A 15262-nucleotide genomic window follows, 5' to 3' on the forward strand; every position below is an offset into this window, starting at 1 on the left:
TATAACTGCTGGAATTTTATATTTACTTGTGTTAATTGCTTTGTTGAAGTGCGTTAACATTGGAAGATGAAAAAAGGAGTTTGGCTGTTTTCATCAGTGGATTTATCAGAATGGTGAGTATTTCAGGGCTGTTGATTTCGCTAAAAAGCTCAGCGCAACCTTAAAGAATGGCATTTTAAAGGTTTGCAGATCTTGTTGATGTACTGCCATTGGAGCTTTGGTAAAGAAAAGAACCTCTACAGACCTCTACATCAAAACTATTTCAGAACTTTTTTCTTAAGTTTTTTAGGTCTTGTCTTTCAAGGTGTAGGGAATTTGATTCGAGTTTTGCTTAGGACTGAATGCGGTATATATATATATATAGTACGTTCTTTGTCCTTAGCATTGCAGCTTTAGAGTTACCCACTGGGAGGCAACAAAGGGACAACAGTGAAACAACACTCCCTATGGGAAATGTCTTGTCGGTCGCTGGCAGAGGATCAGTGGGAGCAATCCATCCAGAAATCATTGTCCTGTCACCCTGATGCAATACCTTGAAGCTCCAAATTGAACCTCTTGATTCCCTTGATTTTAAATCGTTGCGCTGTTGGGAAGGTTATTCATGTTGTAATGTGATTAGAATCTTTTTCTCGTTTTCATGATTTCGGGGTGCTATGTTTTTTGTTTTAACTGTTCTTTTCATTTTATATAATAGGTTTCGTTTGGCCGTGACTTTGAGCAGCAGTTAAGCTTTTATGTGGAAGCCAGATCAACGTTCTGCAACCTGGAGCCTGTTCTTGTTCAGCTAATCCATGTAAGAAATCACTGTTCAGATAGGGTCCTCTGGGCTTACTTCTCTTCTTCCCTAATTTAATTCACTTTTTACAACGTTTCAAAACTCATAGAAGGGCAATTGATGGATTTTAAGCATTTTGCACAGGTCGCAATCTTTGTAACTCAGTAACCAGCTAAATATTATATAAACTTTACCTTGATATCCAGCGTGGAAACAGGCCATTCGGACTAGCTTGTCCATCCTGGTGTTTGTACTCCACATCATCCACTCCTTACTCCCTCCATTCTATTCCCTTCTTCTGCATTGAAACAGGAGGAGGCCATTCAGCCCCTCAAGCCTGTTCCGCCATTTTATAAGTTCATGGCCTATCTGTACCTCAAGTTCAGTTAACCGCCCTTACCCCATGTTGCTTAATACCCAGAGCTAACAAATATCTATCTATCTCTGTCTTGAAAATGTGAATGGATCCAGCATCCACAGCCTTTTGGGGGAGAAATTTCCAGATTTCCACTACCCTTTGGGTGAAAAACTGCCTCCTAATTTCACTCCTAAATAACTTTAAGATGATGCCCCCTGTTCTGGATTCCCCCACCAGAGGAAATGGTTTCTCTACCCTATCGAATCAATCATATCACCCCTCAACCTTCTAAACTCAAGGGAATAGAGACCAGATTTATGTAACCTGGCCTCATAATTTAACCCTTTAAGCCCTGGTATATGGAGTCCTGTAGCTCGGTGGTTAGAGCACTCAGCTCGCAAGCAAGAGACGTGGGTTTGAATCCCGGCAGGGCAACATGCTGGGTAAATTTCCTTATTCCACACGCCTCTGTTTATTTAGCAGTAAGTAGGAACCTGGTTGTTAGTCGATTGGCAGATCGCTTTTCTGGGGGTAATAATTCCTTTTTTAAAAAAAATTGGTTACTTCAAATTGCTGTCACTTCACCACTGCTGTGCGCAATTGGCTGCTGCCTTTCGCCCACAAAATTTACAGTCAATTCACTTTACAGTGTATTCTGTGAAACGCTTTGGGAGTCTCAAAGGCGCTATATCAAATGCAAGGATGATTATTGCTATTTTGCTATGTAGTTTCATGACCAAATTCTGAGTGTACATATGATATGAAGTCACGAGGGGGCGCTCTTAGGTAACAGAATCACCAACCGAGGTTACTTGCCAAACCCATGCAATAACACGATTCTCTTGCCCTCCTTTTCGATGAAAATAAGCACCTTGAAATTCTGCATAATTTGTTCACCTACACATAGTCACTACACTTTGCAGTAACTCCTGTGCAGCGATTCGAGACCTCGCAACACGAAAGGCCTGATATTAAATGCAAGTACTATTATTATTATGGAATTAGGTATGTTTGAATTGACGATTGGTGAGCTGATTAGGTTAATGTTATCATCCCTAGTCATCTCATTTTTCTTCTGAAAGTGAGTGTTGACCTAAAAACTCAAAATAAGTTTTTTTTTCTCTCTCCTCCCTGCTTGTTTCACTCCCAGGTGAACACTGGCTTCATCTGTCTACATCAAATCATTTTTAACAATTGCTTCACCATAATGTGGGTCACTATTTCTCAACAATTGGTTCCAGGAACTTGTTATTTTTCCCTTTTTGTGAGTTTGTACCCTGTCCATGTGAAATCCCTTCAGATTGAGTGCTCTGCCAAGGTTTATTTATAATTGATTCACTGCATAATAATCATTGCATTTGATATAAAGCCTAATAACATTGTCAAAACCTCTCAAAGCTCCTCATAGGATTTGCTGCCAAGCATAGTAAATGTGTTCGTCGGCAAATGTGACAGCTAATTTGTCCGCAGTGGTGCCCCACAAATAACAACAAATCACATTTATACAGCACCTTTCACCAACAACCAGGAGGTGAATAACCAGTTGTTTTTTTGTTTGGGGGTTTGGTGGCCAGGACACCAGGAGAAACTCCTCTTTTCAAATAGTGACACGATCTTTAACACCCACCTGAAAAGGCAGATAGGTGGGAGCTCCATTTAAAGTTTCATCTGAAGGACGGCACCTCTGACAATGTAGCGTTTCCACAGCACTGCATTGGGGTGGCTGAGGTGGTGAGTGCTGAAATGTGGGCTTCTGTCTTTTTTTCCCCCACCGAAGCTTGCTGCGGCACTCTGAAGAGATACCAAACTGGGGTCCCAAGTGCTTCTTATGGGAATTGGGGAAGGGAAGTTCTTACAAGTTCTTATTAGGTTAGGAGTAAAGCATTGGGTGAGACCTTGTGCTGTTGGACACATGTAATCCGTGACTTCAGGACACTGGGGAAAACAAACGATAAATGGTTAACTGAATTAAAATAAATCAATATTGTATAAAAACACTCAATACTTGTTTTTCTTTCTGTGAAGAGTGTAAATCAACTTGCGATGGAGACCAGGAAAGTTATGAAGGGCAAACATTCCAGAAAAACAGCAGCATTTGTGAGGGTAAGAGATGTATGGAACTGCAGTTTGCTTTTTCAGAAAACAATGAAATTGAAATTTGATGGTTTTGTAAAATGTTATTTTTGATGTGGCATCAAAAAAAGGGTTTTTGCTTTGAGCACAAATGTCATTGGAATTCAAGTTTTAATGTATTGCAGCATATGATTTCCATGATTTTGCTTCATCTAATGTAGCTCATGTACAGCAGGATTTTCAGAAACCATTTGATCAGGTCCCTTGTGAGAAAGTGGAAGCTCGTGGGATTGAGAAGGAAGTTGTAAATCAGATAATGAACCAAGGGCAGTTATCAGTGTAATACAAAGTCATGCGTTGGCGTCAGGAGTGAAAACATTGTATTATACACCGATCCTTAGTAATAACATTATTTATACTGTGAAAATGAAATGTCTGTGTTTCATTGTATTTAAGTTTAATTTTGTGTTTTAAATTAAATTGAGGCATGCGGTTAGCTCCACAATGGCTCCGTGGGTATGCATGTCACTAAGGTACGAAATTGGAGCTATTTCCAGGGTGCCAAATGAGATTGTTTATATGTAGATGGATATTGGGATTGATATTCATGGGTTTTATATTGTTTGCAGAAAGTGAGATATTGAAGGAGAACAAAATGAGAATCTCAGTGTTTTTTCAGATCCTCGCAGACAGATACAGATAGAGTTCAACGGTGGAACTGAAATATCTGGGACAGTACTGAAATGTCAACCTGTGATTTGTGAAAATATTCAGTCCATTGCCAGCTATTTATTTCTCACAACAAGCTCATTCTAAGGGAATTCTAATAGTTGTGAATATTTTTTGTGTCACAGGCCTGTGCTGCGTATTGCTTCATTACCATTCCATCGTTGGCCAACATCTTTACACGCCTTAACCTTTACTTGCATTCGGGGCAGGTGGCCCTTGCAAATCAATGCCTTTCACAAGGTAAGAGGGATTCTCAACTGAAGGATAGTAGGAGTTGGGCTATTTATTGCCATATTTACAGACTCTGTTTAAATTTTTTTTTGCTGACTCTTTTTGTGTTTGAGAGCTCATCTCGAACCGTAAATTCCAGTTTCAAAACTATCCTAGATTCCGTGCTTGGTTCTTGTATTTGATCGTAATGTCAGAGTAACCAGGTCGATTTTTATGACACAAAGTTAAGAGATGACTGTGTAAATGGATATTCATATATTATATATAAACACACACACACACTTTTTAATCTATACGGTATTCAATCGTGCCAGTGAAGAAATTACAAAGTGCGTGAGTGCCAGAATCTGGTGAAGATGTCATATTGTTATTTCATTAGATATTGTGGATGCCTCGTAAGCACGTCAGTGCAGGCAGAAGGCTTCATATTTAGGATTTGCCTGTGGCTTTCTTCTTTTTATGTTTTTTTTAACGTTGCTGGAATAATTTTTAAAAATTTGAATGCATGAGGCAGGAAAAAGTCTACATCTTAAGCGTCACATTAATACTTGCAGTGAGGCATCACTTTGACAGGTTTCACCCAGTTGTTATATTTCGCAACTGTAGACACACCTCAGCTGGGCAGCAGTGACATTAATTGACTTAATCAAGTGTATTTACTTTGCATTCATTATGCATATTGAGGAATTCAAATGCATTGGGCAGATTAGGCCAAGCTCTTACATATGGATGATATATACTAGCGTGCTGGATTTTTTTTGACCTTGTCTCTAATGTAGAAATCAGCACTACTTGTCAGCTCTTGTCCACCTACGCAAGCTTTGTAATGATGTGTTACTAATTTAAAATTGGACCTCCATCATGTATAGTGTGAGTTATACATTAACTAGTAACAATACAACGGGAGCTAATATGCAGTCAACTTTCTAATGTGTTGGACCAGAAGTTGAAGTATTTTAGTTTGTATCACCTTTACATTTTCTAATAATAGAAAATAACTTTCATCAGCTAATTTCTAACTTTAGAAATGTTACTGGCAGTCAGAGCAAAGCTCGGCTTTCCCCAGTGAATGCAGACGTATATTTCACAGCTCTTGGAAATGCTCAGATGTGTACATCTTGGTGCACTGTAACTCGGGCATTAAAAGTCTGAGCTTGTTTACTTGGTGGCTTTTGTTGGTCTCCCTGTAAACTGCAGCGTTTAGTTTCTCTGAAGTTAAACGGATATCTTTGAGATATAACTCGACTGGAATGCACTCATGATTTACACGGCACATATGTTTTCATTGTGCAATTTTATGACTAATCAGAGACTTTTACCTCTAACTCCCACCAACATTCTTTTACTTCTGTGTTTTATCAGAAGGGATTCTGGTGAAAGCTCCCCAAACGTAGAGAAATTCCTCCTCTCGGTGGCATTGTAAAAGTTTATAAATTATAAACAGGCCTAAATGCATTACAGAAGGGAGGGAGTGTTCTGATTTAAATGTGTAGCTAGAGGTCTGTCCTCCTGCTGAGAGTGTTATGAGGTTAGAACTATCACTAACTGACCAAAGAAGGCTTTGCCTGTGATGTTATTTTTTCCTGAAATGAATTCATTCTGTATTTCTGCAGCTATTAGACCTGATAAACAGTTTGGTTTAAGCCATTAACAGTGAAGGTTTTCAGATTCCCTAATATCTTGGTGTTTTCCAAAAGAGCCGTATTTAACAGCTGCAGAAATGCAATAACTATTTGCTACTGAAGCTACTGGGCTTGATATGGTTAAAAAACTGATTCACAATGTGTGTGCCCGTCATAGAAACTCCCAAGAAAGATTCTGTTTTCCCTCTATCTTTTGTGATTAAACGTTCACAAGCAGATTCAAATTGGATTAATTTGCCTGTTGTAAAAATGTTCAAGCTCAGTCAACTGGATACTTACTGTTTCTGTCCAGCATGCAGAGAACTCTGTAAATGTCAGCTAATTTGCAGCTTGGTATGGAAAAAGCTGATGCAGGAAGTTTAGCGTTTTGTGCACTGCTAGAATTTAGTTATGATTAGATCCTATTGTTGCACTGTGGTGTTCTGAGTGCATTCCATAAAGTAGGGATTATTTCTTTGGCTGCTGAATAGAGTTGTTTTTGACCTGAAACACGGCATAGATAGAAGTTGTGAAGTCATTGATGTGAGAGTTGACAATAAATCTGTTTTTTTTAACTGCATAAAGTTAAGCAGCGAGCAAATATTTTAGTATTTCTGCAACCCTTGAACATTTTGGCAGATGCACGATAATGTTAGTAAGTTTGAAACTTTGTCACATAAACCAATCATGTAATAAGGAGACCCTTTGGAGAAGAAGAAATATCCTCTCTCTCCCCTCTTCTAAAAAGCAATTGATTTATAATGTTATAGAAACTTATGAGAAAGAATGCCTTTTTTGCTTGGCTCCCCCTGCAACCAATCTAGTCTCTACTTGGCAAGGCCACGAAGAGATACGGTGTGATAAAAGAGTGATTTGAATTTGTGGGATAAGTAACTCACTCGTGTTTCTCAACTATCAATTGTGAGCTTCCCTATTGGCTGTGGAAGCTCAGAAGCACGATATGACCAAATATAGTGTGGCATTGGTAGCTAGACTGCACTGGCATAAGCATAATGTCTTCGGCGTGGAAATTGAATTGGTCTTGGCATCTTTCTCATTTGTGTTTCCTAAATCAAAGCCAAACCCCAAGGCAGAATAAGTCAAATACATTGCGAAGCTTCTCAATTTTTCATCCTGTGGATTTGAACCTCAGTGTTAGACAAGCTCTCAGTACTATGTCAACAGGCCTTTCCATTCATCACACTGCCCTAAACACCTATCACAGTGAAATTGCTCAAGTAATACAACATTTAAGATGAATGCAGTATCTACCCCTAGGAAACCGGACTGCAGCTAAAGACTTCGACTGTCAGAGCCTGTTGTGGTTCCAATACTAAACGGAGATTAGAAACATCTATACAGGATTAATCAACATTGATTTCAAATCTGTTCTCTCTCTCTCTTCTCATGGTATATGAAAATGAGCCAATGTACTGGATGCTTGAATGGTGCACTCACTCCTCTTTCTTGTAATGTGATTCATGTATCCTCCATGTCCATAAGTATTGTGTTACTATTCACAGAGAATTGTCCTTTCAAGAGAAGGGAGTTTCTCTTTGTGTCCTGGTCAACAATGTCCCAGACAAAATTGATCATTCATGTCGTAGCTGTTTGTGGGATATTGCTGTGTGCAAATTGGCCACTGTGTTCACTTGCAAAAATACACACAGGCACTACGCTTTACAGTATATCCTGTGAAGTGCTTTGAGATGTCTTTCCGACGTGAAAGGCGCTATGATCTCCATTAGACTGAGATTTCATTTGATCAGGGCTAGCTCAAGAATTCAGATTGTACATATCCTATTTACCTGGTTATCTCTAACTACAGATGGATATCATTTAACTTAACATCGTTTATCTCTAGTAATGTCTGTATAGCTTGTTTTAGTTCCTTTTTATCGTGGGTATACATTTGATCCAGAATCAGATGCTTCTCTTTGTAATTTTGACTGTCTTACAGTGAACAATTTTCTCTCTGTTAAAACCACATACAGGATTTAGGTGACAGTCTTGCTTACTGTGGTAAAGAATAAAAATGATATAAGGACCTGACTGTAATGAATTCGAAAGGTACTAAAACTGTGGACATGGGCCAAGAGAGCAAAAAGACTACTCTCAACTCAACATGAATTGCCACTCAATTGGCATTCTCGCTTGAGAGGTCACTGGATGGCTGATGTGAGAAATAGAAAATGACACACTGGTACAGAAATAGATGCTCTTCCAGCATTGAGGCATTATTGAGAGAGCAGTGGGAGCTTCACTCTGCATTGTCGCCAAGCTTTACCTCACTGGTATTACCTTGCCCTGAAAGAAGACAGTATTCATAGCTCATGCCAACATCCATTATCTCTTGTTCATATCACCATACCAAAATCTCTTCAAACTCGAAACATATAATGGACGACTGAATCGAGCTATATTTCGGTAACCATACTCATTATAGGCTGTTGTGACAGATCACACCCATATAATAATTATTAACTGTTAATAAGCAGAGTTTTTTCCCCGAGTGCTGTGATGAATCATTCATCTCATCTGCACTTGGGGGCCCTTGTTGTGATAGCTGACTATAATTTGGAACATGCTGCATGTGTAATCATGGAGTATTAATTTTGAAGGATTAGGTTGGTTTGTTCCAGGTTGTGTGTGTGGGACTGATATTGTATTCTGAGAGCAAACCTGAAAGTAAGGAATTAATAACCCTGACATTGAAAGGAAAGGTTGCCTTAAATTAATTGATAGAAGTTTGTAATGTATATAGTCCATCATTTTTTTGTTGTAGTATAGACATAGTAGAAGTGACTGACGCTAACTAAAGGATAAAAAGTATGATTGTGATAGTCAAGGTTTTATAGCAAATGATGTAATTTTATGTTTTGTTCTAGTCGCGCATAAGATTATATGCTAAATGTATAATGCAGTGTAAATGTATAGATAATAAAAAATAATCTTGCATTTGATGTAGCATCTTATCACGTTGTCAAGACGTCTCAAAGTGCTTCACAGGATATACGGTATAGTGGTTGACTATGCTTTGTGAGCAAAATATGATGTCATGAAATTTTTGTTTCCCGGTGCAATAAAATTTCTCATTCCTCATGTTTAATCTCAATATTTGAAGAATGGGGTAGATTTATGCTGATAGCTGCATTTGTGATTTAAGTAATTCAGCATATAATATGTAATTGGCCACATATTGATCAATAATGGATTTTAAAGACATGTGCCATAAATAATATAGTAGGGTAATTTAAAAGTCTTGGTTATCTATATTCCATCTTTAAGCACAGTTTGTGCTTAAAGTTTATGAACAGCTTTCTCTTGGAAAAGCTGTTTTGAAGAACCAGTGCTTTCTATTGTTAGTTATATGAAATGTGATTTGTTTCAGAAGGCCATTTTTTTTCTTTCTGCTTCATGTGATAATCTGCAATTACAGCTGCTGTAGTCACCGAATAAATGTTCTTCCATTTGAATGCCATCTTGGTGTTTCGTCAAGATAGTCGATCGAAATTTCTAGTGAGGCATTCCAGAAAAAAACATATCTGTGAAGATGTACATAATTATCAGCAAGCAGATGGTGATCAGACAGTGTCATACTTGGTCTCTGAATATTTACAGAGCCTTTTGTTATTAAGAGGAATGCGTCTTATCAATTTGCAGGTTTTTTTGTAAAACTGTCAATGTTTGTTGCTCCATTGAGTATTGTGAATGCAGCACCTTTCTGTTAACGAAAGCCTGGATTTTTAATTCTAGAGTAATTAAAGCCTTTCTCTTCATTGGATTAGTTTTTCTGCTGCTGCAGCTCCGCTGACCCGATCAGAGCCACCCCGGCATTCAGTTGAATATTCAGTTGACGTTTCTCGAACGAAGGCTTAATTTAAAAACGTAAAATCACAGGCTCAAGATCGAGACAAGGTTACTTTTTGTTACTCACTCCTTCATTATCCAGACTTCTAGATCAACTGTGGTAGCTTGTCATTTCTGAACTCGTCTTTGAGGGTATTTCAGCTTTTGCTGGTCTCCCTGGGGTTGATTGACCAGGCTCTCAGGACGTGCACGAGGCAATTTTTTTTATTTATTTGATGACTAATCTATAATTGTAACTCAGCTGAATAGATTTGCAACTTCCTTTAAGTACCGTGATTTGCCATCTATTTGTGTTTCTTTTTTAAATTCTCTCTTGCTTTAGCTCTGGCTCACCCCTTCAACCTGGTGTTGCAGCGTTCCCTGATGGAAAAATGTATTCTTCGACCTCTGACCACGTTGCTGTGTCAGCCTTCATTAAGCAGCGTTTTAGTGTCACAAAATGCTGGAAGCATCCCTGCTCTCAAACTCCCGCCCCATCTCCAACCTTCCTTTCCAAGGTCCTGGAACGAGTCGTTGCTTCCCAGCTTTGCTCCTCCTTCTCCCACCACTCCCTTCACAGACCCCTCCAACTAGGTTTCTGTGCCGCCCACAGCACAGAAACAACTTTGGTCAAAGTAACAAATGACATTTTGTCCATCTGTGACCAGGGCTCCCTCTACCCCCTCGTCCTTCTTGACCTCCTCGCTGCCTTCGATACTCTATCCTCATCCACTGCCGCTCCTCTCACCTCAACCTTCATGGTTCTGTCCTTGAATGATTCAGATCCTTCTGACACCATCTCCACAAACATCTTCTCCTCTAACCCCCGCCTTGGGACATCCTCCTGACGTGAAAGGCGCTGTACAAATGTAATTTTGTTGCTGTTGTCACGGTGCCAAGCCACAAGGTCCGTCAGATGGACCAGAGTAAAATGATGCTGCTGTGTACTGCTAATATTACTATCATATTCATTGTAATTCCAAACTTTCCAGTTTTCTTGAATTCCTCATATAGACTTGTATCATCCCCAGAATCTCGTATTGATATTTCTTAAATTTCAATGCTACTGTGTCATGCTACACCCCCCCCCCAACCACATTTCTTCCTTCTGCTGGGGCTGCCACCGTTGTGGCACTATATCACTGATTTACTGTGCACAGACCTGGAAGCACAGTGTGTGCTGCCAGTTGTACAGATATAGCAGGAATGCAGTTGCAGCTGACTAGTAGAAATCTGCATTCAGTCTGTACCCCTCTTGCTTTTTCGCTGCGATTCTGCAGATGAAGAGCCTGGATTTCATTATTCCATTGACCTCCAGGCTCATCTCCCCTCTGTTCATGTTGTGGATGTGGTTGACATCAGACTCCTGCATGACTCGCTCTGAAATTCCCTTAGAGACCAACTATTTACATGTCGTCCTGACAATTAAGAACCACGGATTATACACAGGGCTACAACAAACTGGGGATTTAAAGCTGGACGGTGGCGCAAAATATATTTTTATTGCCAATCTGCTGCTAATTATTGCCATTATACTGTGAAGTGAAAAGAAGGCATTTAAAATCAGAAGACTCATCGATGTTCTTGGAGACGTTTTCAATTATTAATCGTATTCCCAAGAGTAGGAGAGCACAGCTGGCCATTTGGGAGATGATATTAATTTTGTTCACGAAATTTATCATAAAACACAGAAGGGGGAAAAAGTCTTTTTTGTTCAATTCCCTCCTCCGTTATGTTGCCACCAAATGAACCGGCTCGCTAATGTATTTCCTATTTTACAAAAGAAAGCTGGATATTCCATGCTGTGGACTTGAAACAGAATTGCAGCACAAACAGGACAAGATTACAAATAAGCTGCAAGAAATTTCAAAATGTTTTACAGATCAATGAATGAAACTATAGAATGCCAAAAATGTAACATTTCAGAACGCATTCATTCCGTTTGCGGGTCTGCTCTCTGTTGCTTTAGTGTTCCACTGGACCGTGTTCTTGCCATTATAACAGGCAATTTGTGTTTGTTTCCCTTGAATACTCTTGTTCCAAGTATTCTGGCAAATTGTTACTCAAACCATATACTGTACTCAGCTACATTCAAACCTGAGCCTCCCCATGAAACAAGTGTAGTTTACTGCAGATAAATGCTTTATCAATAGAAACGTTTCTTTTTAAATCAAAACACGTTGCAACAAACTGCTGTCTCTTTTTCTCTGTTTCCCCAGTAAGGTACAATTTTTAGCGTACAAAATTTTAGTGTGGGTGAGTGGGCGGCTTATACTCTTGGTTAGGACCGGCTAGAAAATGCCTCTTGCTAAAATGAGCTGGTGGTTAGCTGTGGAGGCCCATGCTAATGCACTGGGTCACTGAGACGTTCCTATGGTGACTTAATCTCTCATTGTGCCAAAAGCTGAACAACTGTATCAACAAAGCAGACGTGTATGTGCAAATAAGACCTGGAAACTATTACATTCGGTCAACATTATTCTTTTTTATAATGGCTTTATTAAAGGGGGGAAGGATTGCCTCTTAAAAGCATCACCAAACAGGAGAAATAGTTCGATCAGGGTCAAAATACAGCTTTCCAGAAAGAAGCTGACTGGAAAAGAGATTAATTATGCTTTTTTTCCCCTTTGTTAACAAGCTGACGCCTTCTTTAAAGCTGCAATCAGCCTTCTTCCTGAAGTCCCGAGGATGATCAACATAGATGGGAAGATGAGAACTTCAGAAGGCTTTCTCTTTGAATTCCTCAGTAACTTCTTCTCCACGCTGTTAATCGTACCTGTGAGTATGCTTGAAAGTGCAAATGTTGATTCAAGAATGTAGCAGCGTGGCACAGTGTTTCAACAACAACTCCGATGAAATAGTAGGTCACTGGGTTTATCCCTGCATTTCGCACCCAAATCTAGGCTAAGCTCTCGAGGGGATGTGCTAATACAAAGTACTTCTAAATTGTAAGAGAATCAGAATGATTGTCACAGGACAGTCTCCTGCATCTCCACAATCCTGTGGATTGTCTCCTGCATCTCCTAGCAGACTCATTTGAAGAACATTGGAAAATAGGGCAGGTCATTTGCCTAAAAGTGCTTGTTAGAATGTGCTTCGCTGCTGTGCTTTTAATTGTGGCTCGTTGCTTAAGGTATGGGTGCACTGCAGAATACATTTATCAAAGTCTACATCCAAGTTTCCATTCAACTTCTACCATTTAAGAAGCCAATGTTTCACACACTGGTTTCCCAGCACTTCACACAATTTAAAATGGCAACTGATAATTTCAGACTCGCTTCTACTGCTCATTTTAACCAGCTATTGTTCCAAACTATTCCTATTTTTTGAAAAATGATGAAGCATCGTTGGTAGACAGCTGGTGTAGGAGCAATCTGTCAGAAAAGATACGAGAATTCAAGGGAATTCTGAAAGATTTTGGAAACCTCAGAAAGCAATCTCCCCAAAATTACATTGTAATTCCCAAATTTATGTTATGTATAGTTAGTTTGCCCTTACATTGTAGTTTTTTCTGCATTTTTTTTGTTTGCTGCCTTGGAAACCTTTTAACTTTTACAAATACTCCCTGAATAATGCATTACATTGCTTGTAGTTCTCACCTTATTTTCAATAATCATGGTAATGTAAAACACCCAAGGTATCATATACAAATACACATGTTAACTATTCAGTGTAACCCAAGTAATGTTGAAGGTGCTAAATTTATAGTTAGTTGCATATCATTCACCTACAAAATCCACAGTCACTACTCCTTACAGTAAATCCTTACACTGAGATGCTTTGAGATGTCCTCCAATGTGAAAGACGCTATATCAAATGCAAGGAAAAAGAGTATTTAATTGATTATTCTGATATCTTTTTATAGTGATTTTTAGTTTTGCAGCATTTTTTGCAGACACAAACTAGAATCATCCACTGCCATCCACTACCATCCAGAAAATCCAAATCATTCAGAACTCTGCCGCCCGCAATCTCACCCGCACGAAACTCCGCTCCCCGATCCCCCCAGTCCTGACCAGACTGCACTGGCTGCCTATCCCAGAGAGGATCGACTTCAAGATCCTCACCCTCGTATTCAAGTCCCTGCACTCCTCTGCACCCCCCGACCTCTCTGACCTCTCTCCTCAAAACACTACCCGTTGCCTTTGTTCCTCCGGGTCTGGCCTCCTCCTTGTCCCCTGAGTCCTCCGCTCCACCCTCGGTGGCCGTGCCTTCAGACACTATGCCCCGAGGCTCTGTAACTCCCTTCCTCTCGCCCCCTCTCTTCCCATTTTCAGGTCTCTGCTGAAGACCTTTCTTTTCGACCGCACCTTTGGTCACCTTCCCTTGGCCCCCCCCGCTCCCCCTGGCTCGGCCCCGGGATCTGTTACTGTGAAGCGCTCTGAGACGCCGTCTCAACCGTTGTTGTAGAAGGATTGAAAAGATAATAATAGCTTCAGGGCAAGCACTATTCTATTTGACTATTTGTTTTTGCGAGTTAGACCCCCCACCACCCAAACATTTTGCACATTAACTTGTATAAAATCTCTTTCTTTATTTCTTTTGGATAGGATCATCCAGAACAAGGCGTCTTATACCTAGTGAGGGGGCTGTTGAATGTGATCCAGGACTACACTTGGGAAGATGCCAGTGATCCAAAAGTGCGAACCTACACAAATGTGTTGCACTTGCTGGCTGCGGTGAGCCAAGAGAACTACCTCTACCATGTAGATAAAGGTACATTTTACGTTTGAAATTGTTTTTTCCTCTAGAAAATAGAGCCAGCATATTTTGTTGAATGTGATTTTCATATTTTTAAAAATATCAAAGCTAATATTTAAACTCTGCAGCATCTATGGAGAAAGGAAAGTGAGTCAACGCTTCGAGCCCACGACCCTTTGCCAGTAAGTTCTTCGTGGATCTGAAATGTTGACTCGCTTTCCTTTCTCCATAGATGCTGCCTGACCTGCTGTGTGTTCCCAGCGACTTCTGTTTTTGTTTTCAGATTTCCAGCATCGGCAGTATTTTGTGTTTTGATAATATTTAAACTGGTTGGGTACATGTTAGCGAAGAGCCTACTGTCACTCTTACAAAATGACACTGGAGGAATGAGGTTTTTTTAAGCCCTTCCAAAAATGCCTATCTGCATAGGAATGGAAAAGTTATTAAGAAGAATAAGCAGTGATCCAGAAATAATGTTTTTTTTCACTTCCTATTGACTTAATAATAATAATCCTTGCATTTGATATAGCGCTTTTCACGTCTTCTAGACGTCTCAAATCACTTCACAGAATAGACTGTAAAGTGAATTGACTGGATATTTGTGGGCAAAACTGTGGCAGCCAATTGCGCACAGCAGTGTCCCACAAACAGTCATGGATTGAAATGACCAATTTAATAATAAGGTATTGTAACACTCAGGCATTTAGCAAAATCTCTTAAGAAATAAGCTCACTGCTTCTACAGAGTGGCTAAGATCATAAAAAGATTCTTCAAAAGATTCACAGCACATCACGATGGCCCGAATGGCCTCCTTCTGTGCTGTATAATTCTATGAATCTATGATCATTGTACTGATATCCCATCAATGCCAAAGCATTCTCTTGGAATGTTTAAACCGAGTGCAGGCTGTTCCTGTCATAAACA

General features: G+C 39.7%; 1 protein-coding gene across 3 annotated transcripts in view; it reads left to right on the forward strand.

Annotated features, from left to right (window-relative positions):
* Nucleotides 1–15262, forward strand: part of vps35l (VPS35 endosomal protein sorting factor like) — a 36673-nt gene that overhangs the window by 15541 nt on the left and 5870 nt on the right. For all 3 annotated transcript variants that reach the window (XM_007893747.2, XM_007893748.2, XM_042341054.1), the window contains 6 exons: nucleotides 50–113; nucleotides 695–793; nucleotides 3159–3236; nucleotides 4061–4175; nucleotides 12276–12415; nucleotides 14188–14353. In XM_007893747.2, coding sequence (XP_007891938.1) covers nucleotides 50–113; nucleotides 695–793; nucleotides 3159–3236; nucleotides 4061–4175; nucleotides 12276–12415; nucleotides 14188–14353 — 662 coding nt within the window. The remainder of the gene's footprint in view (nucleotides 1–49; nucleotides 114–694; nucleotides 794–3158; nucleotides 3237–4060; nucleotides 4176–12275; nucleotides 12416–14187; nucleotides 14354–15262) is intronic.

The sequence above is a fragment of the Callorhinchus milii genome, unplaced genomic scaffold, assembly GCF_018977255.1.
Source record: "Callorhinchus milii isolate IMCB2004 unplaced genomic scaffold, IMCB_Cmil_1.0 Scaffold16, whole genome shotgun sequence".
In the NCBI taxonomy this organism is placed as follows: Eukaryota; Metazoa; Chordata; class Chondrichthyes; order Chimaeriformes; family Callorhinchidae; genus Callorhinchus; species Callorhinchus milii.